The 23,251-nt window shown below is 44.6% G+C and overlaps 2 protein-coding genes across 2 annotated transcripts in view; one reads left to right on the forward strand and one right to left on the reverse strand.

Annotated features, from left to right (window-relative positions):
- The window catches only part of EXD1 (exonuclease 3'-5' domain containing 1), a 44,063-nt gene extending 40,453 nt beyond the window's left edge, over positions 1 to 3,610 (reverse strand). Inside the window, exons 1-2 of the mRNA XM_077939102.1 lie at positions 3,203 to 3,610; positions 1,213 to 1,398 (exon numbers count right to left, since the gene is read on the reverse strand). Of these exons, the coding sequence (XP_077795228.1) occupies positions 1,213 to 1,345 (133 nt within the window). The 5' untranslated portion in view covers positions 1,346 to 1,398; positions 3,203 to 3,610. The remainder of the gene's footprint in view (positions 1 to 1,212; positions 1,399 to 3,202) is intronic.
- A 3,075-nt stretch (positions 3,611 to 6,685) lies between these two features.
- CHP1 (calcineurin like EF-hand protein 1) overlaps positions 6,686 to 23,251 on the forward strand; it is a 46,056-nt gene continuing 29,490 nt past the window's right edge. Inside the window, 2 exon segments of the mRNA NM_001266371.1 lie at positions 6,686 to 6,890; positions 20,126 to 20,198. Of these exon segments, the coding sequence (NP_001253300.1) occupies positions 6,824 to 6,890; positions 20,126 to 20,198 (140 nt within the window). The 5' untranslated portion in view covers positions 6,686 to 6,823.

Raw genomic sequence — 23,251 nt, forward strand, 5'->3', positions numbered from 1 at the left:
CAAAATGCATATGGAAAGAAATTAAAGAGCCAGACATTGGTGGCTCAAGCCTGTAATCCCAGCACTTTAAGGAGGCCGAGGTGGGCAGATCACCTGAAGTCAGGACTTTGAGACCAGCCTGGCCAACACAATGAAACTCTGTCACTACTAAAAATACAAAAATTAGCCAGGCTTGGTGGTGGGTGCCTGTAATCCCAGCTACTTGAGAGGCTGAGGCAGGAGAATCGCTTGAACCTGGGAGGCAGAGGTTGCAGTGAGCCACGATCACGCCACTGGTCCAGCCTGGGCAACAGAGTGAGACTCATTCTCAGAGAAAAAAAAAAAAAAAAAAAAGTCCAGGAGCAGTGGCTCATGCCTATAACCCCAGCACTTTGGGGGGCCAAGGCGGGCGGATCATCTGAAGTCAGGAGTTTGAGACCAGCCAACAGCTGTATTTTTATACTTTTTGTATTAAAAGTACAAAAATCAGCTTGGCGTGGTGGTGTGTGCCTGTAATCCCAGCTACTTGGGAGGCTGAAGCAGGAGAATCACTTGAACCCAGGAGGTTGCGGTGAGCTATCACGCCACTGCACTCCAGCCTGGGGGGTCTGGGGGACGGAGCAAGACATATCAAGAAAAAAAAAAAAAAGGAAATTAAAAAAAGAAGTACCCAATTAATTTAAAAAAACTTTTTATATTGAAAATCCCTGCTATCATATCAAAAGTGGGGACAAACCAGGCCAGGCGCAGTGGCTCACGCCTGTAATCCCAGCATTTTGGGAGACCCAGGTGGGTGGATCATGAGGTCAGGAGATTGAGACCATCCTGGCTAACACGGTGAAACCCCATCTACTAAAAATACAAATAATTAGCCAGTCGCAGTGGTGGGCGCCTGTAGTCCAGCTACACGGGAGGCTGAGGCAGGAGAATAATGTGAACCCAGGAGGTGGAATTTGCAGTGAGCCAAGATCGCGCCACTGCACTCCAGCCTGGGCAACAGAGAGATACTCCATCTCCCAACCCCCAAAAAAAAAAAAAAAAAAAGGAAGTAGGGACAAACCAGCATATTCAGTCACATTGTTCTGTTTGGGAAAACAATATTCTAACCTTCCTCCCATACTTTCCCTAAAATAGGAATAATGCCACCCTCCCAATCGCTAATGGAGACGAAAGCTATCACTGAAAATCACTAATCTCTTAAAAGGCAGAACAGTATGAGAAATAGAACAAGACCTTTCTTCAGGATAACAATCTTATTAGGGTCAACATGCTGAAGCACACCCTCGAAGACTCCACAAACCAATGTGAGTTTCACCCTCTTCCACAAAATCTGGCTGAGGAAATGGTAGTCACTGCTGGGGTCCATGCTAATTGATTCCAAAAGCCGTCTTCAAATAATCTTCTTTACGCATCCAAACACTTGAAAATTAATAAAGAAATCTATGAATTTTACAAGATTTTTTGGGAGTAAAGTTATTTTCCCTTTCCCCATATCAGTAATGGACAAGAATAAAATCTGAATAATTCAGTTTTGTTCATCTTTTTGGAATGATGAGAAAAGGATCATCGCAAGCACCAACTCTCATACGTAGGAAACTGAAAACCATAAAAAACTGGGCAAGTTAGGCTTGGCTTCTATGTTTATAAAATGGGCAAGATATCATCTTTCCTTCCTTAGCTAAATGGAAGAAGCAGAACATTTAGAGGTTTTTTAATGGCACATTTATACATCATTATAACAAAAAACCGAAAAGAGCAAATGAAAAAATGGACATACACAGAAATATTTGCCAATATGTGTTACAATAAATTGTTTAGGGCAGCACAACTACTTGAGCTCCTATTTTTTACAACTCTGGTTGAGAATTTAAGGGCGTGGTAATTTTTACCCAAACTGAAGCTGATATTTTAAGTAAAGCAACTAAATTTACCCTTTACTTAGGAATTAAAGGAAATCAAGGCAGGTAGGAGGATAGTGGTACATTGGGAAAAGAGCTTTTCTTTCAAATTGTGTTTAATGAATTGAATTTTAGAGACTGTTTCCCATAACTTGGGTCTATGCTATCCTATTAATTTTTAAGTCTAGGTACTTGAAATGTTCTATTTCTTTGTGTGTGTGTGTGTGTGTGTGTGTGTTTTTAATTTTCTGTCCTACAACAGTTCTATGCTAAAGGTATTTTAAAATAAAAGCCAAATTGGCCGGGCATGGTGGCTCATGCCTGTAATCCCACCACTTTGGAAGGCCGAGGCAGGTGGATCATCTGAGGTCGGGAGTTCGAGACCAGCCTGACCAACATGGAGAAACCCTGTCTTTACTAAAAATACAAAATTAGCCGGGCGTGGTGGCGCATGCCTGTAATCCCAGCTACTCAGAAAGGCTGAGGCAGGAGAATCGCTTGAACCCGGGAGGCGGAGGTTGTGGTGAGCCAAGATCCCACCATTGCACTCCAGCCTGGGCAACAAGAGCAAAACTACGTCTCAAAAAAAATAAAAAATAAAATAAAATAAAAGCTAAATTGAAGATTGAAAAATAAATTGTTTACCCAGAAATGTCTGGGATGTACCCTCTTCTGGATGTATCCTTTTCTGGATTAATAACATTTCCATAGTCTGACATTGTTACCAGCCAACCAACACAATTAATGCATAACCAATCCAGTTGCCAGATTATTGGAAGGGCCATTCCATGCCACCCTGGCCACAGTTCAGGAATTGGGCTGCATACTATCACCAACCAGTCATGTGCAGCCTGACAGATGGAACTGCCACATACCACACACTCAAATGTTTTTGTAAAAATGATACATGTCCATTATAAAGAATTACAACAATACAGGCCAGGTGCAGTGGCTCACACCTGTAATCCTAGCACTTTGGGAAGCCAAGACAGGCAGGTTAATTGAAATCAGGACTTCGAGACCAGCCTGGCCAACATGGTGAAACCCCACCTCTATTTAAAATACAAAAATCTGCCAGGCGTGGTGGCACAGGCCTGTAGTCCCAGCTACTCAGGAGCCTGAGGTAGGAGAATCGCTTGAACCCGGGAGGCAGAGGTTGCAGTGAGCCGAGATTGCGAGATTGCGCCACTGTACTCCAGCCTGGGCGACAGAGCAACACTCTTGTCTCAAAAAAAAAAAAAAAAAAAAAAAAATTATAACCATATAGAAATGTAAAAAGTAAAGAAAAAATGTACTAAGAAATATTATTCATAGTAGGTACTCACCACTGGGTGCAGTGACTCATGCCAGTAATCCCAGCACTTGGGGAGGCCAAGATGGGCAGATTACCTGAGGTCAGGAGTTCGAGACCAGTCTGACCTACATGGTGAAACCCCGTCTCTACTAAAAACACAAAAATTAGCCAGGTGTAGTGACGTGTGCCTGTAATCCCAGCTACTCGGGAGGCTGAGGCAGGAGAATCGCTTGAACCCAGAAGGTGGAGATTGCAGTGAGCCAAGATCACACCATTGCACTCCAGCCTGGGAGACAAGAGTGAAACTCTGTCTCAAAAAACAAAACAAAACAAAAAAAACAAACAAAAAGCAGGTACTCTTACATTCTTTACCATAATACAGTAATTGTTTAAAAGTTATTTTAGAACTATTCTGTTTAGATGTCCTTGTATTTGGAAACTTAAATATTCTTCTACAGTTTTTTAAATTTAAAAGCTGCTTACTTTTGCCACACTAGGAAAATTCATCCAGTGAATTTTGCAATTTAACCATAAAAACACTGATGAAATAACTAGAGCCTAAGTCAACTAGGAAGAAGGTGAGATGTTACATACAATTTTCAGTCAAACAAATAACCTATATTTTTACATTTTAAGGTATATCAAGTGCTTACACAAATATTACTTGATACAACAACCATAACCTAATTTACAAATGAAGAAACTGAAGTTTAGAAGGTTAAGACACCTGCCCGAAGTCACACAGCTAGAAGGTAATGCAATGTGAACTAAGACCAGGCCTCTAGGGTAGGATGTTTGTAGCCTAGTGCAAGACCAAGTGTTATGCATCCAGATAGAACATAAAACAAGTCATCAGAGAGTCTAAGAAAAATCATTCTTTAAGTTAATCCAACAGGCAAAAGGAGATTTTTAAAGAAAAAATACGTAAAACTGGAAAAAAAAAAAAAACAGCGCTTAATAGAGGCAAACATTTTTATTTTATTTTTGAGATGGAGTCTCACTCTGTCGCCAGGCTGGAGTGCAGGGGCGCGATCTCGGCTCACTGCAATCTCCGCCTCCCAGCTTCAAGCAATTTATACTTTTAAAAGCTACCCAAGAAAGAAAAGTTTGTGAAACACCTGGAAAATAAGAGAATTAAAGAAACGTTAAAGAAAAAAAAAATTAAAGTCAGAAAAAAATACTAGTATGAAGCAAAGAAAGCTTTGACTGGAGACAGCTGCAAATGGTAAGATTCAAGATTAGGAAGGAAAAAAGTAAGGTCAGCATCAAGAGATGGGCTTCAAGGCTGACTGAGAAAAGGGACATTCATGGGGCTGACAAAATTTTCCTATCACACCCATATTCCAACATACAAAGCAGCTCCAGTGATTTAGCTCTTAGACGGACATATCCAAAATGTTACTGAGTATTAAGGACAACATCACTAGGTTAGACAAGTGCACGCCAATCATCAAAATAACTCTAAGGCCGAGCACGGTGACTCACGCCTGTAATCCCAACACTTTGGGAGGCCAAGGCTGGTGGATCACCTGAGTTCTGGAGTTTGAGACCCGCCTAGCCAATATGGTGAAACCCTGTCTCTACTAAAAATACAAAAATTAGCTGAGCGTGGTGGCACGGGCCTGTAATCCCAGCTACTCAGGAGGCTGAGGCACGATAATCCCTTGAACCCGCCTGGAGGCTGCAGTGAGCCGAATCTGCACAGTTATCAGGCCCTGGCGCTCCAGCCCGGGCGACAGAGTGAGACTCTGTCGCAAAAAAACAAAACAGGCCAAGTGCGGTGGCTTGCACCTGTAATCACAGCACTTTGGGAGGCTGAGGCGGGCGGATCACCTGAGGTCAGAAGTCCGAGACCAGCCTGACCAATATGGAGAAACCCCGTCTCTACTAAAAACATAAAATTAGCTGGAGGCGGTGGCGCATGCCTATAACCCCAGCTACTCGGGAGGCTGAGGCAGGAGAATCGCTTGAACTCGGGAGGCGGAGGTTTCGGTGAGCTGAGATGGCGCCTTTGCACTCCAGCCTGGGAACAAGAGCAAAAACTCCATCTCAAACAACAGCAACAACAACAAACAAAACAAAACTGTAGTTCTTCAAACTAGAACCTCAGCCTGCAGGGAACGTGTGGGGCCTCAGGCTAAGCTGTAAAGCCTTAGGAACACTTAAAACTAATAACCTAAGTTGACCTGGGAAAGCTTGCTAAGACAAAAATACCCTGGTACTTAGGTTCTAACAGACAGCGGTCAGAATTCAGTTCTTCCATATCTTATACGGGTTCTAACCAAACAGGTGTGAAGGGGTAAGGCCGGTGAAGTAGTAAGAACTGGTTCACCTGAGAGTAGGCACTAATTTAATGGGTGGCTTTTTACTTTTTTTTTTTTTTGAGACGGAGTCTCGCTCTGTCACCCAGGCAATGCCGCGATCTTGGCTCACTGCAACCTCCGCCTCCCGGGTTCAAGCAATTCTCCTGCCTCAGCCTCCCGAGTAGCTGGGATTACAGGCATGCGCCACCACGCCCTACTAATTTTATATTTTTAGTAGAGACGAAGTTTCTCCATATTGGTCAGGCTGGTCTCGAACTCCTGACCTCAGGTGATCAGCCCGCCTCGACCTCCCAAAATGCTGGGATTACAGGCGTGAGCCACCGTGTCCGGCCTACCTTTTTAATCAAAACAAACAATACACCATGAGAATAAAATGCAAAATTTCTCATTTTTAAGACAAAGTAAGGAACTTCAAATAAATGGCGGACCATAAGCTAGGAATTCACTGTCCTCCATCGTTAGGGCTTTTTCCTCCGAAGCAAGTTTGAGAAATCTGGATCCTAATTTCAGCCAAGTGGTGAATTCCTCGAACTTCAGTCTAGAACTAAAAGAAGAGGGGGGCTGCAATGAAGGAAAAAGTCTCGGGACGCTCCACGCCACCCGGCGGCGGTTATCAAATCACAGCCTGAAAACAACCTGGAGAAAGGTCCGCGACGCCGGGCACCCACGCTGCAGCCCTCCCGGCCCAACGTCCAGTCTCGTCTGTTTCCCAAGGAGCCAATCAGCACGCGGCCCCGAGGCTGGCTCCCCAGCGCCCCCTGCGGCCGGGAGGAGGACGGCCGCCAGGAAAGATACAGAGCGCATGCAGTCCCCGAGGGGCACACCCTAGGGTTCCCCCCACGCGAAGTTTCTCTCCGCAATCCGTGCCACCTATCGAGTAGGATTCCTAGTGTTCGATTTCTGTGAGAAAAGGTAGGCTACGCTGCCTGCCGCAGGTTAGTTTGTTGTAAAACGGTTGGTCAATGGAATTGCCCTTTTAATTGCGTCGTTAGCGCCCGAGTGGCATCGCCCCTTTAAGGCCGGTGGCAGCTGCGGTTCCGGGGGCGGGGTCCATCTTCAGCAGGACTTGGGCTGGAGCTGGGCTGATTCATTCGGGGCTGGAACTCGAACGCTGACGTCGACTCCTGAGCCGGGCGCTGCCTCGCGCCTGATTGGCGGGTCCTCGGGGCCGCCCTCCCCAGCGCACCACCCCTGGGTTCCCTCCTGGGTCCGCAGTGGAAACACTGCCCTCTCCCTTCTTGACCCCTAGCCCGCCCTTCCCTCCCTCCTTCCCTCCTGTCGCCCTCTCTTCTGGCGCCGCTGCTCCCGGAGGAGCTCCCGGCACGGCGATGGGTTCTCGGGCCTCCACGTTACTGCGGGACGAAGAGCTCGAGGAGATCAAGAAGGAGACCGGCTGTGAGTTCGGGTTGGGGGTGGGAACGCCGGGCGCCTCAGACTGGCCTCGCAACCGAGGGCGGCTGTCGCTAAGGTCTGGAGCTCGGGTGCCTGTGAGGTTGGGGGGGTCCTGGGCAGCCTCCAGGTTTCGGGACCGAGAGCTGGAAGACCTGTTCTTCCAGCTGCAGCTTCCTGGAGCGGGGCTGTAGCTACTGTGGGGGTGTCCTTCCCTTCAACATCGGGAGTCTTGATAACTCTTAGAGCGTCGACGCCCCCCTTTTCTGCCCCTTGCCCATCAAAGTCCCCGAACTCCTTTCCTTTCTGTTGCCTAGCACCACCCTTCCCTATGAAGAGGCATCCTGAACAGTAGGTAAAGCCCGAGAAGCAAATTCAGGAACTCGAGATGGATTCTATAGAAAATCCATTTCTGGGCAAGGACCTGAAACCTCTGACAACTATGGGAAATTACAAACAAGTTCTTGTCACAAATTAGGAAAACCACCCAGAAAGCAAGACCGTGTAGTAAGGCTTTGGGAGACATGACCCGATGCCTGGAGACCTTTCAACAGGGATCTGGGATTGTGAGACTTCTTTCAATCTGAACTTCTAGAGAAAAAACACGGATACTATGAGCACCAGTTTTTTACTTACACGAGGATACTTGCTGGCCTAATTTCATATATATATATTGATTTCTACTGTGCTGGTGTACTTTTTTATTCGCTATTGAAATTGGATGTGCTTCAAAAATCTCCGTGTGAATTTGTACTAGGAACTGATTTTTTTTTTTTTTTTAAACGGAGTCTCCCTCTGTCACCCAGGGTGGAGTGCAGTGGTGTGATCTCAGCACACTGCAACCTCTGCCTCCCAGGTTCAAGCGATTCTCTGGCCTCAGCCTCCCGAGTAGCTGGGAGTACAGGCGCCTGCCACCACACTTGGCTAATTTTTGTATTTTTGGTAGAGATGGGGTTTCACCATGTTGGCCAGGCTGGCCTTGAACTCCTGACCTCAAGTGATCCACCCGCCTCGGCCTCCCAAAGTGTTGCGATTACAGGTGTGAGCCACCCTGCCCTGCAGAACTGATTTTTTTTTTTTTTTTTTTTAATAGTCCAGTCTCTTCCTCATTAGCCTGCACAAAGGAGCAAAAGGACTCTGGGGATTCTGAAGCTCTGTAAAATACCAGCATACCTTTGAATAGTCCTTGATAATGCAATGTATGATACAATTGTATTGATGCATACAATATTTTATCTTTTCAGTAAACCTTTACGATTCTTGTTGAGTTAATGAATGATGTAGCACCTGAGCTCTGTCTCTTCATCATACCTGTCTTTGATAATGAGATGACCAGTAACTCACTCAGGGGCCCATATGCAGATAGTACCGAGGAGTGCTATGGACAACTACAGAATTACTCAGGCCTAGAATATGTTAAGTGCTTTTCTCTGCTTTGTGACAAGTTCAACTTTCTAGAGTTTTCAAGTTGGAAGGGATGTTATCTAGCCCCACCCCTTGCTGGATTGGTTTGCCCCTTTCAGCCTCCCCTAAAATATGGCCCTTAAGCCTCTCTGTAAAGACCTTTGATAGTGATAACCTCTCCACCTACCAAGGCAGTTCTTTTCACAATTTTGAATGACCCAAAGTAGTTATCTCTTTATAATTTGCAGTACTTGTTTGGCCACTGACTTACTCTGACCCTAGGAGTGGAGATGCAAGCAGTTTGGATTCAGCAAGCATTTTATTACATTTTGTGGCCATAGCTTCTGGCCACATTTGTAATTAGAACTACTTTAGGTCTAGGGTGACACCGAATTAAAGTATTTGTGTTAAAGAGTCACATGGAGAAATAAGCAGAATGAAAGAGAAATAAATACAGAGTCACTTAACGAGAAAGTGTAAACCATAGTGAGGATGCAAAAAGCCATTTTTGCTTCAGAATGAAGGGAGCGGTAATCCCATTCTGGTTTACATACATTTGACCAAATGGAAAGGGCCTGGATGGGATATTTTTACCATGTGGCTTGTGGAGAGACAACTGAGTGCTCATGGAAAAGCTGTTTTCCCCATTTCTCTCCACAACCAGTGCAAATGTATGTATTGAGCCAGAATGCTTAGTGAAACAAGTGCTTACTGAATTTTTACAGTGTCTGTTCAGTACTGTGCTAGGTACTGAGAGCAGATGGTGACAAAAAAACGCCCACAACCTGGTTGGGGAGATAAGCCCAAGAGAGTTATGATTAGCATCATGACATAAGAAAGCTGAAATTGTGTGTCACCCACCTTCAGAAATCAGGGAAGAGAGCATCCCTGTGGGCTGTCCTCATGGAGGATGGGAATTGGGCCTTGATACATGGATGAATGGAGTAATAGATTAACCTAGGGCATTTTGGGTGACTTCCAGGAGAGATACCCCCAAGCCTGCTACAAAGTCATTCCTCTGTGCTGGGAACCATCAGTTTATCCAAATAGTGTCCATCATCAGAGTTGTTTTTTCTTTTTCTTTTTCTTTTTTTTTTTTGAGACGGAGTCTGTCTCTGTCGCCCAGGCTGGAGTGCAGTGGCCGGATCTCAGCTCACTGCAAGCTCCGCCTCCCAGGTTTACGCCATTCTCCTGCCTCAGCCTCCCAAGTAGCTGGGACTACAGGCGCCCGCCACCTCGCCCGGCTAGTTTTTTGTATTTTTTTAGTAGAGACGGGGTTTCACCGTGTTCGCCAGGATGGTCTCGATCTCCTGACCTCGTGATCCGCCCGTCTCGGCCTCCCAAAGTGCTGGGATTACAGGCTTGAGCCACTGCACCCGGCCCTTCTTTTTCTTTTTCTTTATTTTAGAGACAGGGTCTTTGCTCTGTCTCCCAGGCTGGACTACAGTGGCTTGAGCATAGCTCACTGCAAGCCTTGAACTCTGGGCTTAAGCCATCCTCCAGCTTCAGCGTCCCAAGTAGCTAGGACTACAGGCACATACCACCATGCTTAGCTGATTTTTATCTTTATCTTTTGTAGAGATGGAGACTTGCTATTTTGTCGAGGCTGGTCATGAACTGCTGGCCTCAAGTGATTCTCAGGCCACTTTGGCCTCCCAAAGCGCTGGGATCACAGGTGTGAGCCACTGCACCAGGCCCAGAGTTGCTTTTTCAAGGAGTAATTTGGTATGATGCAAATGATTTTGAAGAATAAAAACGGATATCCGGAGTGGGTAGAGAGGTGGACTTTGTCCTATTTTCATCTGCCTTTTGTTCTATGAAGAATTTGGAAAACTAACAAAAGCACTTTAAGAACAATTATAAGACATTTTACTACTTCCTTTGCCAGTAGAAAATGTAACATAATTGAGGAATGCTAACTTTATATTCAATGCGAAAGCTGTGCATTGGAATTGATGATTATATTTAACCATATTTTTTGTAATTTTAAAGAGATTAGAATTTATACATGACTAGATTAGCTGGTATTTGATATTTAATGAATAACAGTAAGTGTTTGGAAAAGTAACACCTGTGAGCCTCAGTTTCATCATCTGTAAAATTAGAATAATAATAGTGCCTACTTTATAGGATTCTTACGGCAATTAAATGAGATGAATTATGTAAACTACTTAGAATAGTGTCTGGTATAATAACCTTCATGTGAATGTTGTTATTTTGAACCATAGATAACAATCATCTTACTGGGAAAATACCATTGGCATGTACTAGTTATAAAAACTATGTGTAGGGCTATATTATTGGGGAGGTGACAACATTTTATACTTCTTTAGTGGACATTTGATTAGGAATTAAGTACAGATGTTATGCCAATTCCAAGGAAATAAAATTTTTAAAGGAGTTTTTAACAGTTAATGAAACTGTTAAGTCACGCTGTTCTCACAGTTTAGGAACTGTCTAAGAAATGCTTTCTGTTGGAATATTTGCTAAATTGTCTTTGTTCTACTACCTTCTTTCAGACTTCTGCATTTTCATAAAGCTTATTTGAAAAAAAAGGTGTAATTGGGGATAAGCCACAAATGTCTTAGGAGTTTCTATAATCATCACCCTTAATTCACTTAATTGTAGCAATAAGCTAGCTGTGAATTACTTAAAACTTTACGAGGCCAGGCGCAGTGGCTCACACCTGTAGTTCCAGCAGTTTGGGAAGCCAAGGTGGGTAGATCGCTTGAGCCCAGAAGTTCAAGACCAGCCTGGGCAACATGGGGAAACCTCATCTCTACAAAAAATAAATTTAAAAAAAATTAGCTGGACATGGTGAAGTGTGCCTGCAGTCCCAGCTACTCGGGAGGCTGAGGTGGGAGGATTGCTTAGGCGGGAGGTCAAGGCTGCAGTGAGTCATGTTTGTGCCACTGCACTCTGGCCTGGGAGAAAAAGACCCTGTCTCAAAACAACAACAACACCACCACCACCACCACCTTGAGAAACAATTCATGCCATTCAAGTAGTAATAAATACAGATTATTTTTAGTCTCTACCTTGTGGTATGTGTCATATGGTACGGGAAGGGTGCTGAACAGGTTTAGGAAGTAAGTTGTACAGGTTGGTGAGGTTTTGTTTGTTTGAAAGAGTGTAGTAATGGTAGAGTTCTAACAGAGTACAAGCCTGGCAAAGGCAATTGCTTGAGAACAATTTCATGGCTAGAATGTAAGTAGAAATTCAACTTTAGGTTTCTCGTGCCTCTAAATGTAGGACCCTTCACAGCCCTCACCAGCCTGAAGGTTCCGTCACTGCAGAAACCCCGGCTGTCTTCTGCCTTCTATTGAATGGAAATGCATGGATAACTAACACCTCTAGCTGGTTTTGGCTTAAGTGACTTGTAAAGCTCTGTACTTTTCGAGTTCTAGTGCAAAGTTTTATCCTCATTTGTTGCCATAAAGGGGTAAGAAGCAATTATTTGTCAATTAGAGAGGGCATTGTGGGAAAGAGACCCTAAGAACTTTTTTTTTTTTGAGACAGGGTCTCACTCTATTGCCCAGGCTGGAGTGTGGTAGTGCAGTCATAGCTCATTGCAGCCTCAAACTCCTGGCCTCAAGTGATCCTTCCAACCCAGCCTTTCAAAGTACTGGGATTACAGATGTGAGCCACTGTTTCCCTATGTTGGCCAGGACGGTCTTGATCTCTTGACCTTGTGATCCACCCACCTACCAAAATCAAGCCTGATTTTTAATTTTTATTTATTTTTTTGAGACAGAGTCTTACTCTATCATCCAGGCTGGAGTACAATGGCATGATCACAGCTCACTGCAGCCTCAAGCTCCTGGACTCAAGCAGTCCTCCCAGCTCAGCCTCCTGAGTAGCTGAGACTATGGGCACATGCCACCATGCCTGGCTGATTTTTTATTTTTGTAGAGATAGGGTTCCACCATGTTGCCCAGGCTGGTCTCGAACTCCTGAGTTCAGGTGGATCCACCCATCCCGGTCCCCCAGTGTGCTGTGATTACAGATGTGAGCCACTGGCCAGGAACTTTTTTGTGGTTGTAAGGAGCAGACAGTGGTCCAGAGCATAGAGTAGTTGGAGGTTTATTCATTCAGAGGATAATTGACCCCAGCAGCAGCTGCAAAGATATAAGCTTTATTTATGTAAATTTTTGGATAAATCATTTGAAAATTGTAGGTATTAGAACTCTTCACCCTTTCATACTCCTGCATGTATCCCGTAAGTATTGGGATGGTTTTTATGTAACCACAATACCATTATCACACCTAAGAAAGTTGATAATACTTCTTAATATTATCTTTTTTTTTTTTTTTTTGAGACAGAGTCTTGCTCTTGTTGCCTAGGCTGGAGTGCAGTGGCTTGATGTCAGCTCACTGCAACCTCTGCCTCCTGGGTTCAAGCAATTCTCTTGCCTCAGCTTCCCAAGTAGCTGGGATTACAGGTGCCTGCCACCAGGCCCAGCTAATTTTTTGTATTTTTAGTAGGGACTAAAATATTTGCTAAATTGTCTTTGTTCTACCTTCTTTCAGACTTATGCATTTTCATAAAGCTTATTTGGAAAAAAAAAAAAAAAGGTGTAATTGAGGATAAGCCACAAATGTCTTAGGAGTTTCTATAATCGTCACCCTTGATTCACTTAATTGTAGCAATAACCTGGGTTTCACCATGGCAGCCAGGCTGGTCTTGAACTGATCTCAGGCGATCCACCCACCTTAGCCTCCCAAAGTGCTGAGATTACAGGCATGAGCCACTACACCCGGCCCCTTTTTTTCTTTCTTTCTTTTCTTTTTCTTTTTTTTTTTTTTAATTGAGATGGAGTTTCACTTTTGTCGTCCAGGCTGGAGTGCAGTGGAGCGATCTCAGCTCATTGCAACCTCTGCCTCCTGGCTTCAAGTGATTCTCCTGCTTCAGCCTCCCAAGTAGCTGGGATTATAGGCATGTGCCACCATGCCCAGCTAATTGTTTTTATTTTTAGTAGAGATGAGGTTTCACCACGTTGGCTAGGCTGATCTCAAACTCCTAACCTCAGGTGACATGCCTGCCTCAGCCTCCCAAAGGGCTGGGAGTATAGGTGTGAGTCACCTTAATATCATCTATCATTCACTTCCTTTTCAAATTTCTCCAATTATAAGAAGGTAGATTTTATTTGTTTTATATAATGTTTTCAAATCTCTCTTAATTCTAAGAGACTAGTCCAGTGCTTGAAGTCTTCACGTCAGGGGAAATGTTAAGGTGTAGTGTGTTCCGGGAAGCACAGGCTTCAACTTTCCTTTATCTAGAGCTACCTTTAGCTGCACTTGTAATCTTTACCTAGGTTATCAATCTGTTCTTCTGCATTAAGATTTGGAATAAAGGCAAGGACTTTTTCTTTTTTTCTTTTTTTCCGAGACAGAGTCTCGCTCTGTTGCCCAGGCTAGAGTGCAGTGGCGGGATCTCAGCTCACTGCAAGCTCCGCCTCCCGAGTTTACGCCATTCTCCTGCCTCAGCCTCCCAAGTAGCTGGGACTACAGGCGCCCGCCACCTTGCCTGGCTAGTTTTTTTGTATTTTTTAGTAGAGACGGAGTTTCACCCTGTTAGCCAGGATGGTCTTGATCTTCTGACCTCGTGATCCGCCCGTCTCGGCCTCCCAAAGTGCTGAGATTACAGGCTTGAGCCACCGCGTCCGGCCTTTTTTTTTTTTTTTTTTTTTTTTGAGACGGAGTCTCGCCTGTCGCCAGGCTGGAGTGCAGTGGTGCAATCTCGGCTCACTGCAACCTCCGCCTCCTGGGTTCAAGTGATTCTCCTGCCTCAGCCTCCCGAGTAGCTGGGACTACAGGCGCCCGCCACCATGCCCGGCTAATTTTTGTATTTTTAGTAGAGACAGGGTTTCCCCATGTTGGCCAGAATGGTCTCGATTTCTTGACCTCATGATCCACCCACCTCCCAAAAGTGCTGGGATTACAGACGTGAGCCACCATGCCCGGCCCTCCAAAATAACTTTTTCTTACTCCCTTTTTGTTTTTATTCTTCCCTCTGCCATTTCTGCTTGGCACTTCTCTGAAATGCCTTCCTCCTCTTTGCACAATGCAGTGATGATAGAGAGATTTCAGCAAGGTTAACAGCGTCTTTTTTTGCTTTTTGTGTGTGTGTTTTTTTTGAAACAGAGTCTCACTCTGTCACCCAGGTTGGAGTGGAGGGGTGTGATCATACCTCACTGCAACCTTGAACTCCTGGGCTGAAACAGTCCTTTTGCCTCAGCCTCCCAAGTAGCTGGGCGTACAGGAATGCGCCACCATGCCCAGCTAATGATTCATTGATTGATTGGGAGGCTAAAGTGGGAGGATCCCTTGAGGAAAGACCAGTTCAAAACCTGGGCAACAAAGCAAGACCTCATCTCCACAAAGTGCTAGGATTACAGGCATGAGACACCGCCCTCAGCCAAACAGGGTCTTTTACATAATCTTTCAACAATTTAAAATGATTATTTACTCATACCAGTGGAGAAAAAATATAGCTTTATTCAAGACATGTTTATAGCCAGGAGCGGTGACTCACGCCTGTAATCCCAGCACTTTGGGGTGGCCGAGGGGGATGGATCACGAGGTCAGGAGATTGAGACCATCCTGCCTAACATGGTGAAACCCCATCTCTACTAAAAATACAAAAAAGAAATTAATTGGGCGTGGTGGCGGGCACCTGTAGTCCCAGCTACTCTGGAGGCTGAGGCAGGAGAATGGCCTGAGCCCAGGAGGCGGAGTTTGCAGTGAGCTGAGATTGCGCCATTGCACTCCATCCTGGGTGACAAAGTGAGACTCTGACTCAAAAAAAAAAAAAGACATGTTTATATGCACGGCCTTCTCTGAGAGTAACTGTCAACTCCTGATACTTCCTTTGAGTTACCAAGAATTGTTCAGGTTTTGGGCACCTGTCTGACTAGCCTAGAGCCTTCTGGGGAAAATACTTCACTGGAAACATGATCGGCCTTCATTCACACCAGTTCCAATACCTTTCTACACATAGATGGTGTAGCTCCTTTATAGGGAGATTGGGATTGTTCTGAGATTGCTTTATATTCTTTGTCACAGTGAATTTGGTACCTAAATTAAAGCCTTCTCTCCTTTTTGTTAACAGAATTATTTGTTTTTTGTTTGGTTCTTTTTTTTTTTTTTTTGAGACGGAGTCTCCCTCTGTCACCCAGGCTGGAGTGCTGTGGCCGGATCTCAGCTCACTGCAAGCTCCGCCTCCCAGGTTCACGCCATTCTCCTGCCTCAGCCTCCCGAGTAGCTGGGACTACAGGCGCCCGCCACCTCACCTGGCTAGTTTTTTGTATTTTTTAGTAGAGACGGAGTTTCACCGTGTTAGCCAGGATGGTCTCGATCTCCTGACCTCGTGATCCGCCCGTCTCGGCCTCCCAAAGTGCTGGGATTACAGGCTTGAGCCACTGCGCCCGGCTGTTAACAGAATTATTTGTAACCATATCATTACGGTTCTAAAATTTGTCCTAAAATTTTCGAGATTAGTTTAGATATGACCATATTCATTAATATTAAAAGTTGACATTTGGTTTTATGTTTCTCCACTGACTCCCATATAACCCAGTTCATCCTGGAAGATAGCAGATTTTTTTTAATGTTTTGGCTACTTATTTACATTATTTATTTTTAACATATTAGTACTTTTTTTGTTATTGTTTGTTTTGTTTTGAGGCGTAATTTCACTCTGTCACCCAGGCTGGAGTGCAGTGGTGAGATTTCAGCTCACTGCAACCTCTGCCTCCCAGGATCAAGCGATTCTTCTCCTGCCTCAGCCTCCCAAGTAACTGAGATTACACCACCACACCTGGCTAATTTTTGTATTTTTAGTAGAGACAGGGTTTCACCAGGTTGGCCAGACTGCTCTTGAACTCTTGGCCTCAGGTGATCTGCCCGCTCTCAGCCTCCCAAAGTACTGGGACTACAGGCTTGAGCCACCACGCCCTGCCACATTTTGAATTTAGCAGCCATAAACTGGTCTTAACATACTATAGGAGGTTTTAGTGTCTAGTTATTTTATTTTATTTTATTTTATTTATTTTTTATTTTCTATATTTTTGAGACAGAGTCGCTCTGTCACCCAGGCTGGAGTGCAGTGGCGTGATCTCCGCTCACTGCAAACTCCACCTCCTGAGTTCATGACGTTCTCCTGCCTCAGCCTCCCGAGTAGCTGGGACTACAGGCGCCCACCACCACGCCTGGCTAATTTTTTGTAGAGACAGGGTTTCACCGTGTTTGCCAGGATGGTCTTGATCTCCTAACCTCATGATCCGCCTGCCTCGGCCTCCCAAAGTGCTGGGATTACAGACGTGAGCCACCGCGCCCGGCCTCTGTGCCCAGTTATTTTGGATGATATAGATTAGAAAGATGTTTAATGGCTCATATGTGGATTTTTTTTGGTTTAAAATAATTTTTTTTTTATTTTTGTAGAGAAGAGGTTTCACTCTGTTCCCCAGCCTGGCCTTGAACTCCTGGCCTCAAATTATTGTCCTGCCTCTGCCTCTGAAAGTCCTGGGATTATAGGTGCCAGCCATCATGCCTGGCTCTCATTTGTTCATTGAAGGGGTCGGATTAGATAACCTTTCTTCCAATTTTAAAATTATATAAATTGAATTAAGAAGTACTCCAAAGCAATATAGAAAAAGTGTGAATTACTAAATGAAAAGCAAGCTATTACAACTTAGTAAAGTATACAAGTAACTGATATTAGATGATATATGAAGAGCCAGGCGCGGTGGCTCAAGCCTGTAATCCCAGCACTTTGGGAGGCCGAGGAGGGTGGATCACCTGAGGTTGAGAGTTCAAAACCAGCTTGACCAACATGGATAAACCCCGTCTCTACTAAAAATACAAAATTAACTGGGCGTGGTGGTGCATGCCTATAATTCCAAATACTTGGGAGGCTGAGGCGGGAGAATCGCTTGAACCCGCGAGGCGGAGGTTGTGGTGAGCCGAGAACGTACCATTGCACTCCAGCCTGGGCAACAAGAGCGAAACTCTGTCTCAAAAAAAAGGTATATGAAGAAATGAAAATGGCAGTGTTGGGATTGTGAACAAATTTTGCTTTTGGGAAGTGTAGTAATTTTTTTTTTTTTAAGTGGAGTGCAGTGATGGGATCTCCGCTCACAGCAGCCTTTGCCTGCCTGGTTCAAGTGATTCTCCTTCCTCAGCCTCCCAAGTAGCTGGGACTACAGGCGCACGCCACTATGCCCAGCAAATTTTTGTATTTTTAGTAGAGACGAGGTTTCACCATGTTGGCCAGGATGGTCTCGATCTCTTTTCCTCTTGATCCACCCCCCTTGGCCTGCCAAAGTGCTGGGATTACAGGTGTGAGCCACTGCGCCCGGCCCAAAATTTAGTAATTCTTTAACTGACTTATTTTTGCTAAACTAAAGGAAACTTTAGTGCAAGAGTAGCCTGTGAGGCCTGAGGCCAGAACTGGGATAGACTGATCAACTTCTTAAAGAAAACTGTTGTAACTGGCAAAGTCAGCAGGGAAATGGGGGGTGATTAGTGCAGCAGTAATACGTGTGCCTTCAGGCTCAGGATGTAAGCATGATGCTGATAATAGCTGACCTGGAGTGCTTGCTATGTGCCAGGCACTTTGCCAAGCACTTTCCTTTCATTGACTGGTGAGTTCGCTCTACGATCCCATTCACATACCCCTCTCTAGTAAGTGGTGGTGCTAGGAATGGAATCAGAATCTGTCTGCCTAACCCTCACGTGTGTGTACACTTCACAGTGAGCCATTTATACCTGCCTGACTGGCAAAACAGTCCACAACTGTCTCCTTAGTGACTGGATCCCTGCTGGCTCTGCCCTGATGGAAATGCTTTTGCCTTCTCTGCTCAGTGATCACCTTAGAGCGCTAGGACAGAACAGAGCCCAGCTTCAAGGGTGAAACCTGATGCTGAAGAATTCACAGCCACACACAGTGTGTCCTTTTATCCTAGCTCTGAGCCACTCACCACTTGCTTGTCCCTGTTTACTTTGTCCCATTGTTCCCAACACTACAAGTAAATTTTTGTTTCATGAGCTGAGGCCGGAGGACACCTTATCAGAACTACTTTGGCCACCCTTTAAACCTCTGAAGGTACAGCCTAGGACAAAGTCCACGCTTGTCACACCCTTTTTGGCTGTTGTCTTTTCTCCTCTGATAACTCTGTTTGTTTCCTCTCTCTTACTTCCAATCTATCAGGAGACTAAACTATTTCCCAGAAAGGCCTTTTTGAGTTTTTAGTGTTATTGTGTACCTGCCATTATTGCGTCATTTTAATTGTCAACTTGTATCTTGAGTTTATGGACTAAATCCAAAATGAGGAGCAAAATAGCTTTCTGGTAAGTGTCATCTGATGATAGCATGACCATTTTACGAATTTGCCTAATGTGCTTCCTTGGAGCCAGTTCCCTTCCTGGGAACTCAGTGAAGCTCATGCAAGCACAGAAAAGAGGCTGATCTTTTACCCAAAGGTCCATCCCTAGGGAAAAGATAAAGCCTCTAATCTTGGTGTAGGAGTAAACCAGATTTTTAAAATAGAATCTGTTTGATGTACCTCAATCAAACATTCTACACACAACACCTACCTAGCAGTACAGCCTAAAACAGCAAACTGATCAAACTGTTTTTCAATCAAAACAGGCATTTTTAGCTGGGAACTGTGGCTCATGCCTGTAATCCCAGCTACTTGGGAGACTGGGGCACGAGAATTGCTTGAACCCAGGAGGTGGAGGTTACAGTGAGCAGAGATTACATCACTGCACTCCAGCCTGGGTGACAAAGTGAGACTCTATCCCCAAAAAATAAAATAAAATAAAATAAAATTTGAAAAATAAGTAAAATAGGCTGGGCATGGTGGCTCACGCCTGTAATCCCAGCACCTTCGGAGGCTGAGGCGGGTGGATCACCTGAGGTCAGGAGTTCAAGACCACCCTGGTCAACATGGCAAAACCCTGTCTCTACTAAAAATACAAAATTAGCTGGGCTTAGTGGTGGGTGCCTGTAATCCCAGCTACTTGGGAGGCTGAGGTAGGAGAATCGCTTGAACCTGAGAAGCGGAGGTTGCAGTGAGCCAAGATCTTGCTATTGCACTCCAGCCTGGGCAACAAGAGTGAAACCCCATCTCAGAAAAAAAAAAAAAAAAAAAAAAAAGAAAAGACTTAGTGTCTAAGTCAGCGCATTGAAACATGAAAGTTTCACAGCTTCCTTTTAAACTAAATTTGGGCCGGGCATGGTGGCTTACCCCTATAATCCCAGCAGTTTGGGAGGCTGAGGTGAGTGGATCACCTGAGGTCAGGAGTTCAAGACCAGCCTAGCCAACATGGGGAAACCCCGTATCTTCTAAAAATACAAAAAATTAGCTGGGTGTGGTGGCGGATACCTGTAATCCTAGCTACTTGGAAGTCTGGGGCAGGAGAATCACTTGAACCCAGGAGGCGGAGGTGGCAGTGAGCTGAGATCTTACCACTGCACTCCAGCCTTGGTGACAAGAGCAAAACTTTGTCTCAATAAAATAGGATGGGATAGGATTGGACAGGACAGGACAAAAATTTGCCTTTGTTTTGTTAAGTCTTAACTATCTGATATTCATCACAGTCTTAATTAAGCCTAGACTTCATTTCTGAGATTGAATTTTGATTGCCCTTGATTTAGTTTTTTTCTAACTCCTTTCATTCTTTAGCTTTTAAACTTTCTGCTTTAACATTCTAGAGATAAGAGTTGCGACATCCCTGTCCTACTGAATTTTGAAGCATTTGACAGCGAGGGGTGGGTTCAGCGTGAATGAGGGCTACTCCCCGCCAGCTGGGACTAATTTTGTGCTCTTTAGTTTCCCACAGTCAAATCACTCGCCTCTACAGCCGGTTCACCAGCCTGGACAAAGGAGAGAACGGGACTCTCAGGTAGGCAGTGTTTTTCTTTATTTTCCTCACAGAAACCAGAAACTCTCTGGCAGTGTCTGAATAGCTGCCTTTATCCCTAGGGTAGACATGATAGGCATCCAGCATGCAGATAGCAAAGACCATTTCTCTACTGGTCTTTGAGCATCATTGATCCACAAGGGAATTAAATCAGCAGAACAGGCTGGGCATGGTGGCTCACGCCTGTAATCCCAGCACTTTGGGAGGCCAAGGCGGGCGGATCATGAGGCCAGGAGGTCGAGACCAGCCTGACCAACATGGTGAAACCCCGTCTCTACTAAAAATACAAAAATTAGCCCAGTGTGGTGGCAGGCGCCTGTAATCCCAGCTACTCAGGAGCTGAAGTAGGAAATTGCTTGAACCCTGGAGGCAGAGGTTGCAGTGAGCCAAGATTGCACCACTGCACTCCAGCCTGGGCAACAGAGCAAGACTCCATCTAAAAAAAAAAAAATCAGCAGAACTATGACAATTAAATGCATTACCAGGTGCGTGCTGCTTTATTCCAACTCCCCTTCATTTAGGTGATCATTGTTCTGATCCTAGGAATGTATTTTCAAGATTTCAGCGCTCTCTGCTTACATTTTCCCATAATCCTTTCCCAAACATTGGCTTTTAGGAAGCTGACCCGTGGCAGTCCCAAGTGGTCCAGGTTGTTTTGTCTTCTCTCATTTACCAACCCATAACCCTAAGGTTCATCACTTTATGTATGTTAATGTTGGACAGAATGTTCAGTATTTTAGTCTAGAGCAGTGGTTCTCATCTGAGGGCCATTTTGCCGCCTGGGGCACAATGTCTGGAAACATTTGTAATTGCCATGACTGGAGAATGCTACTAGTGCGTAGTGGGTTGTGGCCAGAGATGCTGCTAAACATCCTACAGTGCACAGGACAGCCCACATGACAAAGAATTATTCTGATCTAGATGTCAGTAGTGCCAAAATTGAGAAACTCTGGTCTGGGGAAGTATATGATATCAGAGTGATGTAATGCTGCATTGTTTTATGTTTGTAATTGTCTTACCATAGTCAAATGAAACATTATTTACCATTATCTCCCACACTAACTGTCAGTAGCAACCTTTCTTATACTGGGGTTCTTCATCTTTGATTGGCATGTACTGAAGCTGTTGCCTTTCCTTGTGGCTGGCATGAAGCAGCTTAGGACTTCTTTAGATAGCTTCTAGCACAGGTGTTGGATGTAGCATAAAGGGGGAGGAATACAGTTGCTAAGCCTTTGGACAAAATCATCACCCCAAATAGAAACCCCATACTCATTAAGCATGCGGTTAAGCAAACCTGTTTCCTCCTTCTCTCATTCCCTGGCAATCATAAATCTACCTTCTTTTTCTCTCTGGACAATTCATATAAATGCAATTATGTGGTCTTATAACTGACTTCTTCCAGCTAGGCGCGGTGGCTCATGCCCATAATCCTAGCATTTTCGGAGGCTGAGGCAGGCGGATTTTTCCTATTTTAAAATTTATTTATTCTCCTTCTCTTTATTATTTATTTATTTATTTTTGAGACGGAGTTTCGCTCTTATGGCCCAGGCTGGAGTGCAGTGGCACGATCTCAGCTCACTGCAACCTCCGCCTCCCGGGTTCATTCGATTCTCCTGCCTCAGCTTCCCTAGTAGCTGGGATTATAGGCATGCGCCACCACGCCTGGCTAATTTTGTATATTTAATAGAGACAGGGTTTCTCCATATTGGTCAGACTGGTCTCAAACTCCTAACCTCAGGCTATCTGCCTGCCTTGGCCTTCCAAAGTGCTGGGATTACAGGCGTGAACCACTGCACCTGGCCATCTTATCCATTTAATTTAAAAATACGGATTAAATGCTTTAGCTAATGGAAATTTTTGTCATTTCAGTGTTAATAAATATGTTGTACCATATGATTAACCTCTCATACTACTTAAATATGGAAAGCTGTGTTTTCTTTTTTTTTTTTGAGACAGAGTCTCACTCTGTTTCCCAGGCTGGAGTGCAGTGGTGCTGTCTTGGCTGACTGCAACCTCCGCCTCCCGGGTTCAAGCAATTCTCTGCCTTGGCCTCCCGAGTAGCTGGGATTACAGGCACCCGCCACCACGCCCATCTGATTTTTGTATTTTTAGTAGAGACGGGGTTTCACCATTTTGGCCAGGCTGATCTTGAACTTCTGACCTCATGATCCACCCGCCTCCACCTCCCAAAGTGCTGGAATTACAGGCATGAGCCACCGTGCCCAGCCTAGAAAGCTGTGTTTTCTAATTGAATGTGTTTTCCAGTGGGTATGTCCTATTAACAGATTTTAATCTCCTCATTATGTACAAGTCAACTAAAGCAACAACCTGTGGGTGCTTGAGATAGAAGTTACCTGTGAGGCTGAATCTCTGTAAGAGAAGGGACTTGTGCAGTGAAGGCGAGCAGTGTAGAGGGATGGCATGTCTGGTTACTAACAGTCTCAAAACTCTGGTTTTTCTGAGCATCCCTATGCCCTTGAATGTCTGGAAAACCACTCCCCATTGGAAATTTGTTGGCCACAAAGAATGCCATTGTACATGGCTCTGTTCTCAGAATTGACTACTACCAGTGATACTGTCTTTTTCTCAAAAAATCTTCAAAGAAGGTTTTCCTAGGTATACCATGAGGCAGAACATAATGTTGGTATGTTTTTCAGTGAATCCACACAAATCTATTTTCAGATGGATCTTATGCTTGTAGTGTTTAGGTCACTTTGGAGTATTTATTTTTTTCTATTAGGTTTATGTTGATGGGCAAATTTGAGAAGCTAAGTTTTAGAGAAACTGCCCAGATCTCCATTCTACTATAAAGCAACCAGTAATAATAACTTGTTTGTATATTGTTTATTTAACAGTTGACAAATTATTTTTTATACTCTTTCTGTTTTGTTTTGTTTTTTTCTGTTTTGAAACAGGGTCTCACTCTGTCACCCAGGCTAGAAGGCAGTGATGTTATCATCGCTCCTTGCAACCTTGACCTTCTAGGCTCAAACAGTCCTCCCGCTTCAGCTTCCCAAGTAGCTGGGACTACAGGC

Source organism: Macaca mulatta, chromosome 7 (assembly GCF_049350105.2).
Source record: "Macaca mulatta isolate MMU2019108-1 chromosome 7, T2T-MMU8v2.0, whole genome shotgun sequence".
NCBI lineage: Eukaryota > Metazoa > Chordata > Mammalia > Primates > Cercopithecidae > Macaca > Macaca mulatta.